Raw genomic sequence first — 22,018 nt, 5'->3', positions numbered from 1 at the left:
GTGAGAGGATAAGAGGCAAAGGGCACAAGTTGTAGTGTGGGAAATTCCAAGTAAATATTATGAGAGTAGTCAAACGCTGATGCAGAGAAGTGGAGATCTCTATCCATGGAGATATTCAGACCTCAACTGGACCAATGACCAAACCTTGAAGTTGTCCCTGCGTGAGGATTGAGCATGGGATTGGATCAGATGACTTCTGAAGTCCCTTCCGACTTCAGTTATTCTGTGGCTTATTTTGTGGCTTCCCCATCTGTGGCACTCAGTCATCTAAACACGTTTCTGCTATGCAAGTGTAATGTCACTGTAGTAAGTTTTCAAATCATTCAAATTCTCTTAAGAGTTACCCACCCGGCAGTAAGCGTCCCAGACGTGACAGTGTCTCTTCACTGACCAATTACTCAGCTCTCCCCCAATTTTGTTTCCTGTGGTCTGCTCTTTTGAGTTTTTGTATCATATAAACATTGATGTGCTCCCTTTTGGAGTTAGCCACGTGATTCCCTCGAGTACAAAACCAGTCTTCCTCCAGGGCTGAGACTCTGCAAGGTTTGGTCTCCTCTGCCCTGCCCTGCCCTGCTGCGGTGCTGCTGCTCTTAAAAACAGCCTTCTGACAGCTGAAGTTCAACTTCGGCTTTGTTTCCATCACTTCACTTTGAAACGTTACAGAAATAACAATTACTGTCACGGAGTCACTGGGGCGCCCAAGGAAGGCCAGGCGGAGCACGGGGCGATATGGATGCACCAGCCTCCCTTGGACAAGGGAGGACATGGTCCTCAATGTTGTGGACAGGCGTCTCTCTCCATCTCTTGGTGTTGGGGCCAATATCTCTAAGCGGAGAATAATTAACCTTATAGTCGAGGACCGAGATTGCTTTAGGTTGGACTCCACCACCATGCACGCGCGTGCCTCTCTAGCCAAGGAGCTTATAAGCAACTCCCAAATGGCGTTTGTACAGCTTAGCAGCCTGACCTCTCTGCTTCTGAAGGTACTGCAGGAAAAGGAGGTTTGCAAGGTAACTCTCAATATTTCTAATCGTGAGGTGCCGCACTGTGAGGGTGTGAGAGTTTAACCAGAGGGAGACGAGTGCTGATTTTGACAGCAAGTGCCAAAGTGATGGATAAGTGACAGAGAGGCTGCAAAGCCTGGGGCAGGGATAGCCTCATCCTGATGTCTGAGAAGATGGAGAAGCCAACCACGGAGTGGAGGCAGATGAACAGTCTTTGCAGTGACCTTTTGAGTTGGATGGTATTGCCTCCTCGAGGGCAGGGAGACAGCTGTTTTGCCAATGGAGGAAAGAGCTGGGGACGGCCAGAGCGAGCGGGTGTCAGCAAGCAGCCGCGAGCTCTCCACAGCCTGGAGTTGGAGGCCCAGAGGAACATTTCAGAGATGGACCTGTGTGTCAGGGCACAGCAACGGAGAGGAGGCCGCCCGGAGCACCAAGACAAGCAAGAGGGCAAAATAACAAAATGCTGAGCTGTCCTGTCACTTGCTGCCTTTTGGGTGCCTGAGAAGAGACTTGGGAGAAGCCGTGCAGTGGTTGCTTCCTGCAGGGTGACTAGGCGAGAGAGCCTGAAGCTCAGTTTAAGCATTCCTTCCATTCACGTTTCAGGTCCGCCAGGTCACCATTGCTCCCTGTCTCCTGATCAGCCAGGGTTTCAGAGAGGCTCTGCTTTCCCTGCATTTAGCGAAAATACAAACGTCTCATGGAGGATGTGAAATTTGAATTCCTCTTCCTGGTCGCTGCCTACTCGAGTGTATTTTCTCCTTTTCTGTCTTTGAAAGGCTGCCTTCCTGGACTGACCCCATCAATCAGAGCTCAGCAGCAAGCGCAGGACCAGAGATGGGTCTCCAATAAGTGCAAGTGCTCTGTTGAGATCTCCTTGGTCTGGAGAGCAATTTTGTATGGCAGTTAAACGGTGCAAGGAGAAGAGTCAAACTGGGTTAAGAGCAAGGTAGATCTCTCTTCTGGAGGGAGACTTTGAGACAGCTAGGAGGAGCTTGCAGACTAAGGTGAAGTATTCAAGTGCATGCTCTGTGTAACAGGACTAGAAAGACTTGTGTGCGTGGCTTTAGGCACAGCTCCAGATTGGGAATCAAAGTTCAGCACTTTGCAGCTTCCCCACTCAACGTTTCCAAACATGGGTGGTGCACAGCAAGGTTGTAGTTACACAGCTGAGGTAAAGAGCTTGGATGTGAACAGCTGCAAGAGGAATCCACAGTTGCTTAAAAACTAGTAGTGTTCTGCTTTTGAAGAGGGCGTTATTTACTCAAGAGAGTAAACTCGCTTAATAAGGCTCATTTGCACATGCCGCTGTTGCCGTTCTGCACAGGTGCGTGTCTGCCATACACACCAGCCAGAAGGTAGATCCCAGTGCGGTTCTCCAGTGTCTGAAGAGTCACCACCTCTTTCCGAAAGCTGTAATCTGCATCGCCAACAAACTGCCGCATTTACAGAGCAGTACGGGGGTAAGTTTAAGCAGTTAACGCCTCTCCTTCCTTTCCAACAGCTGCTGGTATTTTGAGGACATATCTGCCCTCTCATATCTAAAAGTTTTCCCTGTGGGGTGTTATTCAAAACTATTCGGGGTGGACTGAACAGAATTTGAACAGAATTGATCGTGGCGTATGTCTTTGTGCAAAGTGTTGTTTGGGGGGTTTCCCTGCTTCTAAAGGCTCCAGGCTGGGAGGCCTGGCTCAGTCCTTCTTCTCGTTGCCGATACCAGCCTGAGAACATGTGGGCGATAGTCGCAGCCATGGTGCTTTTCTCTGACGGCGTCCGTGACATCCAGAAGCTGATGGCGCGTCTGTGGAGACCGAGCTCTACCCTCTCCGCTGTGGACGTGACCGAGACGCTTTACTGCATAGCCACGCTGCTGTATGCGATGAGAGAGAGGGATGTTGCCATCACTAACAGGTAAGGAGCAGGGAGGTGCGTCATGCCCAACTGTCTCTTTCTGGGCCTGGCTGTATGTAATATATACAGTGTATATACATAGTCATGAGCGTTTACGTTCCTGTCGGTTAGGGCTCTGCGATTCCTTGCTGCGTGCAGTTCGTCAGGAGCAGTGTGCACCTCTCTAGGGTTCTGCAGTGATGAAAACTAACAAATCAGTGTATGTAACATCTGGGTAACTTGTTTTCTTTTGTGCACATATCCTGGAGGAATGTGTGGCACTGAACAAACTGTGAGAGCAGCAGTTCTGTGCTCAGAGGAACTTAATCTGACGCAGCTGTGAGTTGAGTCCAGTCCTAGTTATGGAGAGCCTTTCTGTGATGTTATGTTCTAGAAAGTAATGGTATAAAACAAATGTTTCCAGCTCTGTGGACCAGCTCCAATGGGAGTTTCGAATATTGTATTCCTGGCAGTTGGGAAGATAAACTGCAGGAACATTCCCTTTAGATTTGCTTTGATTCCTGTACTGTTTTGTAATCTGCTTGTTTTTTCGGGAGGTAGTGTTTAAGAAAAAGGAGGATTTTTTTTCAGAAATAAAAGCAGGAATCTTTGAAATAGAGGTTTGAAAGCTACTATAGAAACATTTTGATTAGAAATACAGACATAGCAGTAGAAACAGTAATTACCTTCCTGACACTGGTTTGGCACTTCACTCCTCCTCTTAAATGATGCTGCAAGTCCCCTGGGCGCTCGTTGCGTGTGCGGAGCGACCCATCCGGCACCTTTTGTTCACAGAGACGCCTGGTAACGCTGGTAAGAGCCCACATGTGGCTTCAGAATTGTAGTGAGGATGAAATAAGGATTAAGGACACACAGAAACCCTTCTTACAGAAAGACTGAAAAGGAACTGCACTGGAAAATGAATCTGTAGACAGAAAGATGACAGTTCTGTAAGCTGCCCTCTGTGACGTATAGTCCAGCCTGTATTAGACACCGGAGAAGAGTTCATCCTCTGTGCCGTGGGCCCTTCTGCTCAGGCTGCAAACGAGGGAAACCAGGATGATTGTTTGAACTGTTAGTGACTGATAATCACTGGTGAAGATCACTAACTTGAGTAAATGACTGCTGAGGACCTGGCAGACAAAGGGTGCGGCTCACTAGCAATGTACAAGTCGGTGTAAAAGTCACTCATGTGCCATCTGCATCTCCTTGAACAATCTAGACTAGAAGAAGTAGGAATGACCGTGTGTCTTTTCTGCTGTTATCTCCTCAAACCACACAAGGTTGTGATATAAAGCACAAGGAGGAAAGATGCCCCTTAAGGAACTGTCTGGTACCTCTCTGCAGCTGCTAGTGCAACTAGTGAGCGAGTGTGCAAGTCACCTCGCGTGAGATAGGAAGTCTGCCTGGGCAGTACAGACCTTGAGTCTGGCCCAGGGTGGCAGCTGTTAGGTCACAGGAACAAAGCTGTATTAAAAGTGGTGAAACCACAACGATGTCAGCCCTACCGTACAACGGCGAATTTGGAGGGAGGTTAATTTTAAACCAGCTGTTGCTGGTGTTGGGTAAAGCTGCAGAGTCACTGTGCTCCTCAGCACACAGTGACAAAACACCCTGAAGTGGTATTGTCAGGGCTAACACACTTGTATAAATTAATTGTGAGGCAGTTGCTGAAACTGATTTACCTCCGAGGCCTAAACGAGCCCCAGATTCTCTCTGAGGCTCCCCCGGCCCCCCCGGGCTCTCTGTTGCTGATCGTGGTCCAGGAGAGCAGAAGGATCCTGTGGGCTCTAATCCCAGGGCATATTTGCACAGCAGACCGTTAGGCAACATCTCGTGCATAGACTTAGCAAGCCTGAGCAGGAATGAGAGAGAGGCCACAAACGCAGAGCTCTCCCCATGCGGCCTTTGCAGTCACTTCTCAAAGTCTAACTAACTGCACGTTGAAATATTAACGTTGTCATTTGCAACTCGCTAAGCGCTCGCTGGAGCCTGCCTGCTGTGGTCTGTTCCAGCGTTGTCTCCGATGGCTTCATCTTTGCGCCTGATGCACCGTAATGTCCTCAGTGTTTCACGGCGCGAACACGAAGATTTCTCCTGAGTTTCGACACAAAAGCTCTTGCCTGGCTGCAGCCCTCAGTGTTTTGGAGCTTTTGCCTTGCTGGGTTCATTGTCTTGGCTTGTTGCACAGGCAGTTTTGTCCCCTTCACAGAAGAGTTGGGGTGCCCTAGTCCAGATAGAGGCATCTTGCTGGAAAAGATGGCTTTGCATGCGCTTTGTACATAGCTCCTTTGGAAGTATTAAACATATCAGAAGTCTTTTAGATGGCTTCAGAAGTTTAGTGTGTTTTTGTTGTTTTGTCAGTGATAAATTCTCTTTTGTCCTTTCTACTAGGATTCATTACAATGTTTTCTACTGTTTGTATCTGATGGAAAATGATTCTGTAACTACAGAGACAGTAGAAGAGGAAACATCTGCTTCACGCTACAGACAAGATCTCTGGTCCGGGTAATGCCTTTAGAGCGGAGCTGAGCAATGTGCATAAGCGCACAGGTCCCTAGTGCAGCGCTGACTCTGGAGCAAACATTTCCTGGCGAGGCCTAGTTGACAAGATTCAAAGTTTCATAAGGACTAGTACAAAACTTTATTCAGCTGTTTGTCATCTTCTGCCTGAATGCTCTGAGGAAAACAGAATCAGGCCTTAAATGCGTTGACATTATTTACTTCCACTGACTGAATTTAGAGGTCTTCATTCACTGATGTGACTATTTACTATTTATTGGTGGAAGACAGTTCTGTGCACTCTGGTGTGCTAGCTGCTGAAATTTCACAGAGCTAGAACACCTGCTCACATCACTGATCCCACCCTCCCTATGGAAGAGAAGCTTTAGAAGAAGGGGAGAGTTCCTGCTCAAATTTAAACAGTGTTTTCCTCTAGACATGAGTATGTCGCAGTTGCTTTCAGCTGAAATTGGGGCTGGATTGCTGCTGATGTTACTGTAGTGCAAAAAATATGGTAGTTCATTTACAAGCACTGCTTTTGTGCATGAGAGAAAACAATATACCAGCCTCAGGATGTTGATTTGGTTCCTGTGTTCTGGATTCCTTTGTCACCATTCTCATAAATTAACATTGGTAGGTAGTAAGCCATTGTAAAGGAAGGGCAGTTGAGTCAAAACACTTCCCTGGCTTATGGGAGATCCGGCTTGGTTTCACTTCTGCTGCAGCTACCCTGGGTTGAGTCATTTAGTCTCTGTGTCCTTATCTACAAAACGGGAATAGCATTTCCGCGCTTTCTTCCCTCAGAGGTGTAGCACGGCTCAATCCAGTAAAATCACTGATGATCAGAGGTACAACAGCAATAGAGGCAATTAAAAAAATCAAAGGTAAACAGATGCTGGGTTTCACCTCTTAGTGGGTTCCCACTCCTTTTGTTCTACGCCTTCCATTTCAATACTCCTTTTAAGCGGAGTTTGCTTGTTCAGGAAAAGGCATGTTCTGGCAGCAGCCATCTAACTGCCAGCTGTGAAATGTCAAGGATACTTAAACAAGGCTTTCTGCCCTCATGGAGCACATCAGGGAGGACTCTGTGAAAAGAGATGGCTGGCACTGCTGGCTGATTACAGGCTTCAGACGTTTATTAATAAAACAATTGCACTGCAGCCTGAAGCACCAAATGCTTTTCTAAATGTTAATCAAAGCTCTCAGCTCCCCTGTGATGCAGGGATAACTGGTCTCAGCTCCCCTGTGATGCAGGGATAACTGGTCTGTCCTACACAGTGGGAGATCAGAGAGCAATTTAAGGTTCGTGCTTTCAAAAGCAACAAAATACCCTAAACCTTAGGTCCTCTTTGTTTTCAATGAGCATAAGGCTTCTGGGTGCCGAATTAATTTTGCAAACACGGCTTAGGACCCTTGAGAAGCTCTTTTCCTATGTGACCTTCCTCCAGGCTGCACCTTTTATTTTGCCATCTCCAATCTATTCTTACTCCCTGGAAGTTGCTGGTTTTCTCATTTGTACAGTTACCAGGTTGCTCCAGTGCTACCTTCCTGCTTGTGGAGTAGGACCCATCGTTCCTTGGTTTCCTTCTGCTGTTAGCTTGTTTGAGTATGTGGGAGGATTTTTTTTTTTCTTAATTCCTTTCTCTCTGTTTTTTGTTTTTAGAAATTGGCCTGAAATAAAGCTGACGCATGAACAGCAAAGGATTTTGAATCACAAAATTGAGCGTGGTCAAATAGTGAAAATTATGGCATTTGCAGGTAAGAAAGCCACAAATGATACTAGGAGAGTAACTGCATAAGCTCTAACTCTGTTCCTTCCCTCCCTGCTTCTTCTGTCTGAGGAGTTCTGTGGATGCCAGGGGATCAACTTTACTTTTAATCAATACAAAAAATCAAAGCAAGCTTTTGCAGAGAAACAGAAACAAGGAGCACAGCAGCAGGATCAATGTCATGTTGGGGCACGATGCTGAAACCGAATGTTTGGGCGCTGTCAGTGACTTCCCAGAGCAGCTCGTCAGGGAACCCAGCAGCAGGGAGGCGACTCTCCGTGTGTTGCTTAGCCTTGTGCTGGACCAGTTTTGCAGGGTTACTGTCCAGAAGCAACTAGACAGAGTTGCTCTTATTTGTTTAGACTTGGCATCCTTGTAGGAGCAAAGCAAGCCAAGAAATCTGCATTTGTGCTCTGTTTTGGAAAGGGGAATTGCATGAAGTTGAGGAAGCCTATTTAAAAAGAAAAGGAAAAGGAAATCATCTCCCTACACCTGCAGAGAGTTTCCTTTAAAGACACAACACTGGAGGCTCAGAGCTAACGCAGGCCATCTGTCAGAGCGGGCTTGCAAAAGACCACAGGACACGTGTGGCTAAGCAGCACAGTGCAGAGGCCACTGGTGGTGGCTTCTTATATCTGTAAAAAGTCACTATGTCCAAATGATGAAAATGAAAATATTCATTAACTGTGATAAGGTTACTCGTAACCACAATAAGGCAGGGCAGAAAAAGAGTTTGAGGAGCTGCTGGCAGAAAGTGTAAAAGCCTCATAAACCTCAAACCTTCAAACATGTGGAGGAGGTTGCTTGCCGAAACGTCTGTTGGATCAGTTACTTACTTGCAATATAAATGATGTCTTAAAGTGAATAAAGCCATAGCAGAGAAACGAAATGTGTTTCCACATCTGTGTTCCTCATGGAAGATCTTGCAAAGGACCCATCTCAGGGTCCTTCTCTATAGGGGGTCCACCAGTGGATCAGTCTCAAATTTATGTGGAAAAGGTTATGGATGAAATATGCTTTGGTACTATTCATTTCATGACCTGGGCTGCATCACTCAAGAGATGAAAGGGAACTCAAGTGTGAAGCAGCTGAACCAGTATCTGACCTCTTGCTTAAAATTGCCATGGCTGTAGAAGATGGGAAGGTGGTAATGGGATGTCATTTTTTAAGGGTTATCAGGAGACGTGGGAAGAAACTGTCCAGTGAGTCCAGGATCTGTATCAGGCAAATCGGTAAAAGCTATACTAAAGGATAGAATTAGTGAATAACTGGACATGAATAAATCTGATCTCCTGGGAAAGAGTTAACATCAGATTTGAAAAGGGGGTCCTGTGCCCTTTAAATCTGTTAGGATTTTGTCAAGTAAGCACGAGCCCGAGGGAGGTCTAGTTGATACAGTCTGTTTGAATTGTCACTCAAACTCACTAAAAGCTCTTACAGAAACTTAGCTGCTGAAGTATAAGGGTGTAAGGGGGAATGGCAAGCAACCCTTTATGGGTAAATAAGGGTAAATTTATGGGTAAATAAATTAAATTGTAAGGAGTAAATAGTTGGTTAGAAGATAAGAAACAAAAGTAGGAGCAAATGGTTAGTTTTTCATGGTAGAGACTGGTCCCTACTCAAGTCCTACAGAGATCTGTGCTGGGACCCGCTTTGTCCAACATTCACCAGTAACCTGGGGAAAGTGTGAACAGCAAGGTGAGATAGTTTGCTGGCACTATTTCATCATTCAGTGTAAAAAAAAAAAAAAAAGGAGCAGATAAGGAAATGTGCAGAGCCTTTTTGTGTCCAGTTTCTGTCATGACTGGTATTACGCAAACCCGTGAGGCACCTGTGCCATGAGGTGTGGGTAATGGCATCTTGCAGCAAGCTAGAGTAATGGAGAGCAGCATTAGTGGGAGATCTTACGAGGAAATGAGCTCATGAAGCATTCAGAATAGCAATTTTAACTTTCCACTTGCCAAGCTGTCTCTCGGGGAACCAGTACCTTTACATGCACTCAGGCATCTGGAATAGTGGGTGATAAAGTGATTTTTTAATAAAGCTTTTTGGCTACAAATATTAATTTTTCAGAGCTGCTTCACTTCTACTGGTTTCAGTAGCATCTGTGAATAAATGCCCCTTAGCCGCAAATAATCCTGCTGTGCGGTTGGGACAGCAGTGAAGGGGAAGGTAAGGCTGGTAAGAGGTGTGCAGGTTCGTCCGTTCCTGACTACGAATGCTTTTTATTGACTCCCATCTGTTCTTCAGGTACAGGAAAGACCTCAACTTTGATCAAGTATGCGGAGAAGTTTGCTAACCTCAACTTCCTTTATGTGACATTTAACAAAGCTGTTGCAGAGAGAGGAAAACGTGTCTTTCCCCAGAACGTCACGTGCAAGACTTTCCATTCGCTAGCATTTGGAAGCGTCGGCAAACTGTGAGTGGGGATCTTTAAATTTCCTCATTCAAGGCCAGTGGAGCACGGAAAAGGCATGGAAGGAAAGGAACGTCGGGTTTTTGAAATAAGCTTCCAGGATTTGAGGAAGCAAAAAATGATAAGGAAAACACTTAATTTCTTTCACCTGTTTTAAGCCGGACTGTAATTTGCAGTTTCTCTGTTCTCTCAGCTAGAATGGGCCAGTGATTTTAGTATCCATGTGGCACTTGGAAAACAGACTCTATTCCTTCCCTGGCATAAACTGTGCTGAAATAAGTCACACAGCTGTTTTGGGGGCTGTTCATCCAGCCTGCATTTGTAGCTAAGTGCCCTGTGAAAGGAAGAAGGGTGGGAGACGGAAAGCCACTGAGTTCCCATTTCTGCCCAAACTTGGTTGCTGTGCACTTCAGTGGTACAGCCATTCACACAGCTGAAGTCTAAATTGCATCATTTCTGGTTTTTTTTAGCAGAGGGAGGGGTCTTCTTAACCTAGGTTATTCTAGTGATTCAGTTCCTGGCATCCCCAACAACTATGTTGGCACATCTACGGGAAAACGAGCCACGGCGTGGAAAAGGAGGGAATCCTCTTACCTGGTGCTGAAAACAACGTGTAATTGCAGGGTTGAACAATGTGTATGTCACTCTGGCTTAACTTTTCATCTGTGAAATGGGGATAAAAGCTTTTGCTTCCCCCAGAAATGTAATGAAGATAAATACGTTCAGAATTTTAAGATACTCCTTTACGAGGTCAAAGGCAGGAGGGTGTATAAAATAGAGCTTCTTTGAGTGTTAGTGAGTAACAGAAGCAAAAACGAGACTGCTTTTCCAGCAGGCTTTTCATGTGTATTTCAGCTTTTCTCTTTATTATTTTTTGTCATCTGTGACACAGCTATAAAGAAAAAGGCAAGCTAAACTTCTCCAAGCTGTCAGCTTACTCAGTGAGTTTCCTTCTCCAGAATCGCAAAGGACAATCTCTGTTCGTAAGAGGCAAAACAGTCACACAGACCCTTGAAAACTTTTTTGCCTCTTCAGATGAAGAGATCTCTGAAGAGCACACTCCTATTTGGTTCAAAAATACGCATGGCATGAGGGATGCTGTTAGCCAAGAAGAAAAGAAAGTAAGTATCCATGATTAAGCAAGACTTGAGCTGGAAGGTTTAGAATAGGGGCTATATTCATCCCGTTTCTCGTGGTTCACAGGTATTTGTGCTTCAGCAATAAGAACTAACTCTCAAAACGCATTTTTCCTCCAGTGACAAATGCAAAGGAACTGGGGCCTGATTACGCCTGCTGCTTGTACAACGGATTCATAGAGAGGAGGATAGAGCAGGCTCCACCCTGTGCATATATTTCTCGCCTGCAGTGAAAAGAAGGAAGAGCTTGTGTGTATTTTTATCAGGGCCTGAAAGGCAATGTGATATAATGTATAAAGACGTTAATCTTTTTTTTTTTGTAGTCATTCCGATAGGCAGAGCTGAACCCAAAGTTTCTTAACTGGAGTACAAACATCTTAGCAGCTCTTACAGGACAGCACTGACATTGCAGACAATGTGGGTTGGAGCCGTGGGGAAAATTAGCCTTTCTGCTCTGCATTGATCACATCTGATCAGATCCAGTCCAGCTGACGGGAATCTGTTTTGCAGGTGTTATTTCCAGCAGGGAATTAATTTACATCCTCAAAGTATTAAGTACTTTTGCAGCTGACAAGCTCACCAGAGAAGCCAAAATAAGCACAAAGTCTGTGTTAGCCAGCAGAAGTCAGGGTACTATACTCTTCTATTAGCTGGGCCAGAGAAATGTTCTTTTCAGGGGGCTGCAGTTGGAAAAGACTGTGTTTGGGGCGGGGTGAGGGGGAAGTTAACTGGTCTGTCTGGATTTGGACAGGCTACCTTTAAGCCAGTGTGAAAAGCTCAAATCTAGTCAAGGAGTTGCTTGGAAGGAGGGAGGGAATTTGGGAAGGTAGCCAAAGGAAGAGTATTACATTTAAACACTGCTGACTCATTGCCTGCCCAGTACCAGCTATGCTAGGACTTCAAGATCTGCTGTGCCTGAACTGTTTTTCAAAGCAACCTATACAGGCTGTTTCGGTTTTGCTTTCTAGATCAATGTTCAAGAGGCAAAAGAGATATGGCACAATATGAAGAAGCTGGATGGAGACGTAGAGAAGAATTACAAGATAACATGTGATGGTAAGAGCATACAGATGTCAAGTCGCCTGCAGCTAAAGAGCAATAATAGAAGATCAAACCGATACAGCTTTTGGCATTTCACGCTTCTTACTTTTGACTGTGTACGAGGAATGAGCTTCAAAAAGTATAAAACACCTGTGCACCTGCACTGGTTCACCAGGGAGTTCAAAACAGGCACAAAGGCTGGAGGGGTTGTTCGCAACGTGCGGGAGCAATAGGGAGTTGCAACCTTCCCTAATGTCATGGAACTTCCAAGCAAGGAGTAGGGCCAGAAACAGCTTTTTTTCTTAAGAAGAGATTAGTTTTTACGGTCCTGGTGTTCTATGACAAGAAAACTCTGATCCTGTGGCTGATACGCCTTGTTTTCTCTCTCAGGATATTTGAAACTTTGGCAGCTCAGCAAGCCTCAGCTCACAGGATACGATGCCATTTTTGTCGATGAAGCACAGGATTGCACTCCAGGTGAGCGGTGACAGGAGACAGAGCCACATCCTTCCTAAGCACTTTAAAAAGAGGATGCTCACATGTTGCCCCTCAGCTGTAACATCGTAACTGAACCTGAGCTTGGTCCTGGATCCTTGCAAATTCGATAAGGCAGTTTGCGTAGCAACAGGCTACAGGAGCACGTGTGCATCAGCTGAGGGGCAGTAGCTACTGGGAGCACTCTTAATTCTGTTGCTTTGCACGTCCAGCTGTGCCATAGAGACCCTTTTGCTATTGCTTTGCTGCTAATAGGGAAAAACAGAACACCAGCATAGCTGAGGATGTGATTTGATGAAATAGCAGCGAGACTTTAAATGGTTGCGCTATCAGAAGTGCTGAGCTGCTCTGTCCCCGGCACAGCATGCGGGTCTTGCCTGTTCCTTTCACCACCCTGGGTGACCTGAGTCACCTGGCAGAAAACTATTTGTTTTCTTTGTCAGGGATATGGGGAATAGCTCTGCTGCAAAACAAGCTGAATTGGCTCTGCCGAGGGGATGCGATAAGCGCTAGAGCCGTGCAAGGGAGGTGGACTGCCTGGGAACAAAGGAAGGGGGGCAGAAGAAGGCCCAGTCTTTTCAGCAGCTATTAAATCAGTTCGTCAGACCATCTCCCACCGTGCTTACTGGAGACCCGGGCTTGCAAGGATATGGCTGCGCTTTTGCAGCTCTGTGTGAGGCAAGCAAGTTGCTCCGCCAGAGCGACTGAACATTGGGCAGGCTGATCACAGTAGACTGCAGGGCTTTTTGGGATGTGCAGTGAGTCAGTGTGCACATGTACAGCGCATCCAGATCGCTGGGGGTGGGTGGTGAATTTGTGCTGGACTCAGGCGTGTCAGTGAAGATGCTGTGCAGCGCCAGGAAGTTCAGGAATACTGGCAGACTAAAATAACGGGAGAGTGTTTGTAGAGCTCTTTCCTTCTCCTCCACTTGCTTTCTCCTGCAGCTGTGTCAGCCCCGTCTTAAATGGCATGAGTCCTCATGCAAGAGTTCTGTTATAAGGCTGGGGTTTGAGCCTTCTGTCCTAGGCACTGGCTAAATTCTTCATCCACAAAAGCATCTCTCTGCTCTAATAACTGCGTGCCTTTGTGTGCTGTTAAAGGCCTTGTGTCAGACTTGCACTGTCCCCTTTATAATGCAAAGTTCACGCTTGGTTTATGAGCAGGCTCCCCCATAACGCTCTGATGTTTTCCTGCAGCCATTGTGGACATCGTGCTGTCACAGCCGTGCGGCGTAATCCTTGTAGGAGACCCTCACCAGCAGATCTATACCTTCCGAGGGGCTGTCAATACCCTCTACACAGTGCCTCACACCCATGTTTACTATCTCACCCAGGTAAGACAAGGGTGCAGCGTGTGCCAGTAGGAGTTTTTTGTGCTAGGGCTTCATGCAGCTCCAGGGATGATAAGGGGAGCCCAGGGGCTATGCAATCTCTTTCCCATGCGTGTCCCAAAGTGCATGAGCAGGGCTAGTGGGCACGCTCCATCCAGTAAATCTGCTGCTGTCCTTCTCTGGAGAGAACCGTAATGAGGCGGAAAACGTTTCACATCCTTTAAAAGGCATCTAACAGCCAGACTTCCCGAGTCTGTCATTGTGGAACATTTCTGTTGCCTAGATTAGTGATGTGCTCTGCTGTCAGCACAGCAGAGCTCCTTTGTGCCTCTTGCTGGAGTGATCCTATCTCATCATTGGGAAAGGTGGGTGGCTTGAAAAATGAGGAATGGGGTACAGACCTTGGAGTATGACTCCTTTTAAGGTGATCCTCCAGTTAGTTCTCAGCTTCGGTTGAACAGGCAGAGGTAAACGTCCTTCTTGCTCACACTGCCAGTCCTTGAAATAAAGGATTACGTGGATTAAGGAAGACATCTTCGCCGGCTGTGCACGTGGTCATGATCTTGCCTCTGGCTCTGTGCAAACCCTGGCATCGTCAGCTCTGGCCCCCAGCACCATTTGGGCCATGACCTCTCATGCACTGTTTGCTGAGGGCAGGGTTTCGTGAGCAGCTTTGGCTGATCTAAGGTTGCCCTCAAGGAGCGCCGCCGTTCTTGTCTCAGCACAAGTGATAGTTGGGTTTCCAGTTTGATTATCTAACTTGCTGTTGTTCCAGCTGGAAACTTGCCCTGATTAGTTTTTTGGCCTGATTAGCCACGTGGCCACACAACTTATTTGTATAATCACAGCTAATGTAAGGGAGGGACTGTTCCTTGGGAACGCCTGCAGGATGAATCAGCTTAAACCGAAAGCAAAAGTGTGTTTAGGCCCTAATGGCACTGGCTTCTAAGCCAGAACTGCCACCAGAAAAACCCATCCATCCCAGATGCCTTTTCCTTCTCGTGCCATGCCAGCCTGGCCCAGGGACAGGCGCATAGGAACGGGGACTGTCTTTATTTGCAGTGGCGCATCGCGTTAAAGCCTTGGGATCACCTTGCTTGTGGACATCTGAGCACTTTTTTGGATAACAAGGGCCGCCTTCCTGCTCCTTCAAAAGATCTTTTCAGCAAAACACCAAAAATGCACCACCCATGCCAGACAGAGAAGACCCTAAGCCAATACAGACATGCACTGTCTGTGATCAAGCCTCCAGCTGCAGAACATTGGGGATTTTTCTCAATCCCCTGGCGTAGGCAGTCTGTTCTTCAAAGCTGGCTATTAAGTCTCATAGGAAAGTTAACATTGCTGCTCCCAAAAGTGACAGTTCTGTCCCCAGACTCGCATTCCTGCCCACTCATCGTACCACTGTTAGTGATCACATCATTGTGCTTTTCAGCCGGATCCGCAGGCGTAGGCCCACGACCTCCATTCGGTGGCCCTTTCAACTGCAATGTGGCCTTAGGTTAACCGATCAGTCAAAAAGACATATCTTTCCTCCTCACCCAGGGTCTCCTCTTAATGTAGAAGATGAAGGGCACGTTTGTGTCAGTGGCTGTTGTCCTCCCAAGGCAATTTTCAGCTTCTCTTTGCTAGTGGAGGTGTTGTGCGCGGCCAAGGTGCTGGCGATTTTTAAGCGTGGTGCTACTGAAACTTGATTAAGGCTTTGACCCCGCGGTGCTCGGACTGTTGGCACCAGATCTGCAGGATGTGAAAGCACAGGGAGCAACCCGCAGCTCTGCCCTGCTGCTCTGGTCTGCCGCCTCTCCATCAGCCCAGCAAAGTGAAGGAACTGGCTGCTTTCCCACTGCCTCTAGTCCCTGCCCTGCTGCAGGATGGATGTGCTGCATCCCATTAACACACTGGGGGAGAGTCGCAGTGGGGTGGAGAGGCTGGAAAGCATGTTTTGCTGTGTATGATGGTCCATCTTACAGTACAGTTCCTATGGCTTTGGGTATAAGTATGACCAGGGTTTCTGGGAATAGTTTTCTGGGGCTTTGGGTGCTTTTTCTAAGAGTAAAGTTGTCCAGAAGGTTGGTGTGAATTTTGCAGTTTCAATATGGTAGATTATAACAAGTTCCTCCTCTTTCCCTGTTTTCTGTTTCCTTCACTTTTCCGCACAGAGTTTCAGATTTGGTCCTGAAATAGCTTATGTCGGAGCAACCATTCTGGATGTCTGCAAAAGAATCAGGAATAAGACGTTGGTGGGTGGAAACCAAGAAGGTAAGTTGTGCCTCTGCACCACGTGGCAGAGTCAGCTCTGTTCGATTACCGGGAAGTCAAAGAGCTACTGCATAATACACAGTGTTTCGAGATTAATCCTGATTTATGAAGATCTTTGTTTTCTAGATAGCTGTCTTACTGCACTGGCTAACTGGGAATTTCTGTGTGCAGGTGATGTGAGAGGCAGCATGGAAGGGAAGATAACAGTCTTATCACGAAGCAATTTTAATGTATTCGAGGATGCAGTGAGACTTACTGGTAGAGAGAGACCAATAAAAATACATGTAATCGGGGTAAGATGAAATTGTTGATGTGTTGTTCATGTCCCCAAGCCTGTTAGCACTTTTAGCAACACCTACCTGGGTCTCGAAATAGGTGTGTCTGTCTTGTCTGCTGTGGTCTGTAGTACCCAGGTGTAGAGCTAATATTCAAGGAGAAAGCAGCAGTTTGCCATGGCTGGGGAAGGGTTGGTTATTTTGGAGTAGCTATTCCTCAAACCAGCTCCCGTTTTAGACTCATCTGGGCAATGTTGCACCTTTTCTTCCTCAGTTTCGGATGAAGCGGCGGCAGCGCCATCCTGCTGGATGGGGCTGGAGCAGGGGAAGAGCGAGATGTGGCTGTAACAAGTTGCTGCCGGTATTTGTGTTACATGGAGCGCTGCTGACTGCCTTTTGCTGCCAGCAGCTGCTTAGTGCTCCTGCAGTAGGGGAATAAAAATCAGCTGTAAAAATCAGCTTATGCAGGCTGAGCGTAAGCACTCTCCGCTGTTGGTGAGTGGATTGGGGATTTTTTTCAGAAATGCTGGATGTTAACTTACCCACTGCCATGGCCGTTAGAAGATTTTGAGGGAGCAAAGCTAAGGCAGCCTGAGGTTTGCACAGAATTCACAAAAAGTACCTGTGTACTTGGAGAAGGAGCAGAGAGTTTGTTTGCGCGTGTCTGTCTGTGTGTCTGCATGCACGTGTGTGCAGCTGTTTGGGTGCTCAAATTGCAAGAACACTTTAATAATGCTTCACATTTCAAAAGCCTCAGAAGAATCTTTAGTCTTCAAACTGAAAAATGGGTAACTAGGATTTGAGGTGTTCTCGTTTTGCAACGAGAGATGCAGAAGCACAAACAGAGTGAGCGATTGTCCTCGTACTGAATGTGTTTGGGGAAGAGCCTGCTCTTTGGAATTGCACACTATTTTAAGTTCTTGTTCTTTTTTGCCTTGTGAAGCTGCCTATCAGAACAGAGTGAATGCTTGAAGTGCTTACTCCGGAAGAAATTATTGCCTGTCTTTGCAGTTTGGAATGAAAAGTGTAAACACAGACTGTCACTGTTTTGACAGAAGAAAACAAAGTGCATTTGGAAACACGGAGAAAAAAAATAATTTGTTTCACTCCCTCTTTTTTTCTTCCTTTCTGAAAGTAAATATTGCCAAAGCAAAGTATTTTGTTTCAGTTTATATTGAAACTGAGGCATTTACAGCTGGTTTAGCGTGATGTTTCTCTTCATTGTGGTGACCCACTGTTTTCATAGGAATTTTAGCATCATTAAAGAAAGCGGTACATTATGGGAGACAGTCGGGTCTGGAGCTGTCTGTCCTGCAAGACAGCATGGAGCCAGGAGGCTGGTAGCATTTACCGCACAACTGAGTTCTTCAGTTCGTCTCAATGAACTAGCATGCATCTATTTGGAACTAAAAGGACCAAAAAAAAAAGCTTTCTTGTCAGCAAAAGAGAAAACTTTATAGGGTTTTTTTTTTTCTTTGAAGAGCCTTTGAGTGCAAAATTCTGCTGTAGCTCTGTTGTAACGCTGATGAGACAGCAGCCTGTTCTCTTCTCGCTGTCCGTCTGTCTCGTGTGACAATCTGGAGTGAGCTAAATCATTGCCTTTTCAGCTGCCTTTGACTGTGTTGTTCTCAGGTGTTTTAGGAAAGCAGCTTCCCTTTGCATCTTCAGCATGTTTCCTTTATTTGCTTCCTAATGACATCAATAAACATTGGGCCCAGCTAGCTTATCTATAATCTCTAAATGACACATGTATGTTAAGGTAATTGTTCTTTGTTTTAGGGGCTTGCCCGTTTCGGACTGAGCAAAATTCATGATATTTGGAAGCTCTCTCAACCGGCAGACGAACGGGAAAAATGTGAGTATGTTCTCGCCCTTGTCTCTGTGATCCTCCGTACAGCAGCATTGATGTTTTAGTTTCTGCTGTGGTGATGGAAAGCGAAATGATTTGCGATATTTTATTTAACGTTTGCACCAGGCTAGAAGTTCTCATGCTGTTATGTCTTGCAAACTGACTTTAAAATAGCAGTGTCGTAGGCTGTGCTATTTCAGTTGCTCGTGACTGCTCGTTGCCTGGCTGGGCCACAAACACAGAAACTGCGGGGCCTGTGTCATGTAGCCCCTTCCAGCTTCCCTCTGAGATGCCATATCTTGAGGGTAAGAGCCTGATAACTGACATGTTGGGTTTTTTTTCCCCTTCGATCTTCTGATTTGATTTCATTTTTTATTTGTCATAAGACTTCTCCTGTGGGAGCTGTATTTCTTTAAAAAAAAAAAAATAACCTGGCACACTGAATCTCCTGGCACGTGCTTCCTCTTTGCTTGTGGGTGTCATTTAGCAAATAGATCGTGCCTGTATGATGTCCTTATGCCTTGGCATCAGTAGGCAAGGATTGTTGTGTATGATATGCAAAGGGAAACAAAAGTTATTGAACTGCCATGAGTGAGTGATTATGTGGGTGTTGTTACTGGCTGTTTAGAGTATGAGCTCTTAGGAAAACTCCTTGCCATCTGAGTAGGAACATGGCATAGTGCAGGTTGGAAAGGACCGTGGGAGATCTCTGGTCCAACCCCCTGCTCCAAGCAGGGTCATGTTTGAAAGTTTCTAACTATCTCCGAGGATGGAAGTTTCACAGCCTTTTTAGGAAATGTACTTCTAGTGACAAAATCGAATAAGTTCAGTCAATGTTTGCCAGTTGTTCTATCCTAAACTCCGTAAACATCTGTACGCTTCATAATATACCAACTCTGTTTCTCAAAGTGATGCTTGCAGGCTGCTTGTGAGGCTACGCACTCCAGTGAGAATATCTAGTTTTTACAGTGTTTTGCATCAGTAAAGAGATGATCCTGACTGAAAGCTACCCATCACAGCAGTGGCAGAGTGGGGAGTACATCCTAGGTCCCCCGCATCCCACAGCAGCAGTCCATCCGCCGAGACACACTTGCCTTCCCTAATATTTATTCTAAAATTTGGCTAGAATTTAAGACTGCAAGCATATGTACCTTTTAAATAAACTCATGTTATCTGCTGCTTTTTCTTCAGCAAACCTTGTTATAAATGACCCCTTTATCAAAAGATGGGAAGAGACTCAGGGCTTCATTGGTTTAAAGGAATATGCAGAGCACATTGATGACAAAGAACTGGAAGTGAAGATTGCAATAGTGGAGAAATACAAAGAGCGGATCCCTGAGCTGGTGCAGAAGATTGAGAGCAGCCATGTGTCAGGAGAAGCTTTGGCAGGTAAAGCCAAGCTCTGTCTTTTAATGGTTGAGGAAGTCACTTAATTTTTTTTTTTTTTTAACCCAGCTTCACTACTGAATCCACCTCCTTCTGCAGAAATTCTACATTTGGATTGAGCTGAACTGTCAGGAAGAAAAAAAGTTGAACAGCAACTTTTGGGATCCGTCTGGCACTCTAGATGGTGTTCAGGGCAAAATGCATCTGCCACCAAAGGATTGCTTAATGTGGCTTTGCTATAGGGAAGTAAGGATTTGGGCACAGCATTTCCTGCAGCTGGAAAGGCTGAATTTTTACCAGTGTTTACTTCATCATGCTTTTTGGGATCCCTGTGCTAGCTGCCTTGCAACTTGCTGTGAGATTTGGGGAGGGGCAAAACAATCCAGTTGAAAACTCACCAAACAGAAAGCATTCCTGTTTGGGACTTCAGGCTGTGGCTCAGGCTCCTGGCAACTGGGCATTTTCCTTGGCAAAGAAGTTGTCTTTAGTGGTCTAAATTCCTGGCAGAGATGCTTTATTTATGCTTCATGTTTGGAAAGAAGTGAAGTGAACGTAGAATGAAATCACTTAATTCTACTTGGTGCTTAGTGAAATTAAAAGGACCGTTAGCACTGTGACAAGTCATGTTATCGCTATTGATGAATGATATTTTTTTCCTTCCTGTTTCTAATGTGTGCTGGTTATAGATTACCTAATAGGTACTGTCCACCAAGCTAAAGGCCTGGAGTTTGACACCGTGCTGCTTGCAGATGACTTTGTGAACGTACCGTGTATCACTGGCAATCAGCAGAGGATATCTCGCTTCAATATTGGTAAGGGAGAGCCTTCGTGTGGTACCCATCCTGGCTCGAAAGTGGGAAAGCAAAGCGCACTGCAAGTCCATGCTTCTCAGAGCGTCAGGTGCCACTGGCCATCCTAGCGATCATTGATCTTGTAGTTTCCTTCACAACGAGATAGGGACAGGGGGATGTTCTTTAGCGTGTGGCCATCTGGCAGTGGAGAGAGACCAACTCCACCCTCGGGAAAGAAACACCTTTCCTTAGCTACCCCGACTGATGCTTTGGAAGAGCTGGTCTCTTCCCAGTAAGCAGAGAGGAGCCTGCAGTTTGAATTTAGCTCAGCTGATGGCTCTGAGAAACTCCTCCAGTGCTGAGGCCATGTCTGGGAGATGCTTCTCTGGGCCTGCAGAATCCTGCCTTCACCTTGAGGGACAACGTGAAACTACACTGAAGCTACCGGTATCGGGAACTGTACAAAACTCAGGACGGGTGCTGCACAGCTGTGCAGCTCTGCAAGCCAGTGCTCTCGCAGAGAAGCACCAGGACTCCTTCCAAAAGCACTAGGTGAAGCCTTGGAAGAATTGCAGAGCTGTTCATTGTTGTTTTTTTAAAGCTATCGATGATCTTTCCTCCTCCTCAGGTATGTATCCTGAGGATGAATGGAACCTGCTATATGTTGCAGTGACGCGTGCAAAGAAGTGTTTGCTAATGTCAAAGTCCCTAGAACACATTTTAGCATTGGCTAGGGTGAGTAAAATCTCTCCAAGGTAAGCAAATCCTTGACCAGGGCAATTGAGGACCCTGATACCTTCGGTTCACCGAAGCGAGCCATCGCCACACGTGGTTTGCCTGAGCAACCCACTGCCTGCAAACTGCAGGAGTTGCTCTGCTGGTACAGGAGCACAACGGAGACAGAGCAGACCGTAGGGGAGGGTCAGCTCCCCATCACGCTGCCTTCTCATCAGGGTTCAGTCTCGAGGCAGCTGTGGAAGGGATGACCGTCTTGGGCAGGATGGGTTGCAACCAAATTAAAAAGGCAGTGAGAGAGACAGCATCTGCTTATAAAATCTGTCCAACTCGCATTGAAAAATTTGGAGGGGATGCGTGTGGCAAAGACAGTAGCATAAAGGAGGATTATAATAAGATTCATCCTGATCCTAAGATTCATACCACGCATGGGCTATGCCCTCTTCTGTTGGGATGGCTTAGCCAGATTAGTCGAGCAAACACTGTGTGTTTGGGTGTTGTCTTCCGTAGAATCTGACTTCTTATCTCAGTGCAAATACGTAGGTTGTGTTTTCTCTGTATACAGCGTTTGCCCACTCTTACCTCACTTCCTTCCTTATGAGGTGTTGTTTGTTTCTCCTGGTTTTTATTATTACTTGGGTTTGGTTTGGTTTGGTTTTTAAAAAAAAGTCATGTTGCAAGTCATTTCCCATGGTTTAGAAAAAAAAAAAAAGAAAAAAGAAAACTGTTTTCCAGTGTCTCAGTTCCCTGTGAGCGGTGTTGTTCCTTTTTTCTTAGGAGTACTTCCTTCGGGTGGAGCTGATGAGCGAGGCTGTGAAGGAGGGGAGAGCAGTCACTTGTTCTCTGTCACACTGTCAAAAAACGCTGCAATCCAGCTCCGGACTAGCTGTGAAGAAACTACCTTTTACTCACGTACGTCCCCTCCGATCTCCTCTCTTGTTTGCCTGTCATGGTTTCCTGGGAGCGACCCGACATGCCACGCTGAGAGCCTTTGAGATCACATTGCTAAATCAGGACGCCTTCCCAAGCTGCCTCTGTCAGTTGAGGGGTGGCTGCGCTCTGTGACGGCTCTTAGCCATCGCACTTGGGGAAGGAAAACTTCAGCATTAAACTTAGCGGAAGTGAGCAGGGAACATGCCTTA

At 46.2% G+C, this 22,018-nt stretch overlaps 1 protein-coding gene across 12 annotated transcripts in view; it reads left to right on the top strand.

Annotated features, from left to right (window-relative positions):
• FBH1 (F-box DNA helicase 1) overlaps positions 1–22,018 on the top strand; it is a 30,770-nt gene that overhangs the window by 7,042 nt on the left and 1,710 nt on the right. For 8 of the 12 annotated variants that reach the window (XM_068948872.1, XM_068949033.1, XM_068949190.1 and 5 more), the window contains 16 exons: positions 2,329–2,464; positions 2,722–2,912; positions 5,286–5,399; positions 7,057–7,151; positions 9,413–9,581; positions 10,471–10,699; positions 11,683–11,770; positions 12,146–12,232; positions 13,448–13,584; positions 15,741–15,840; positions 16,012–16,133; positions 17,895–17,970; positions 19,156–19,353; positions 20,037–20,162; positions 20,770–20,876; positions 21,654–21,788. In XM_068948872.1, the coding sequence (XP_068804973.1) occupies positions 2,329–2,464; positions 2,722–2,912; positions 5,286–5,399; positions 7,057–7,151; positions 9,413–9,581; positions 10,471–10,699; positions 11,683–11,770; positions 12,146–12,232; positions 13,448–13,584; positions 15,741–15,840; positions 16,012–16,133; positions 17,895–17,970; positions 19,156–19,353; positions 20,037–20,162; positions 20,770–20,876; positions 21,654–21,788 (2,110 nt within the window). Of the gene's footprint in view, positions 1–2,328; positions 2,465–2,721; positions 2,913–5,285; positions 5,400–7,056; positions 7,152–9,412; positions 9,582–10,470; positions 10,700–11,682; positions 11,771–12,145; positions 12,233–13,447; positions 13,585–15,740; positions 15,841–16,011; positions 16,134–17,894; positions 17,971–19,155; positions 19,354–20,036; positions 20,163–20,538; positions 20,877–21,653; positions 21,789–22,018 lie in introns of those variants that run through there. The other 4 variants (XM_068949472.1, XM_068949395.1, XM_068949608.1 and 1 more) reach the window with 3 other exon arrangements.

This window comes from Struthio camelus, chromosome 1 (assembly GCF_040807025.1).
Source record: "Struthio camelus isolate bStrCam1 chromosome 1, bStrCam1.hap1, whole genome shotgun sequence".
NCBI classification, from domain to species: Eukaryota; Metazoa; Chordata; class Aves; order Struthioniformes; family Struthionidae; genus Struthio; species Struthio camelus.
Note: the sequence above shows the minus strand (reverse complement) of the source record. Positions and strands in the feature narration are given on the sequence as shown.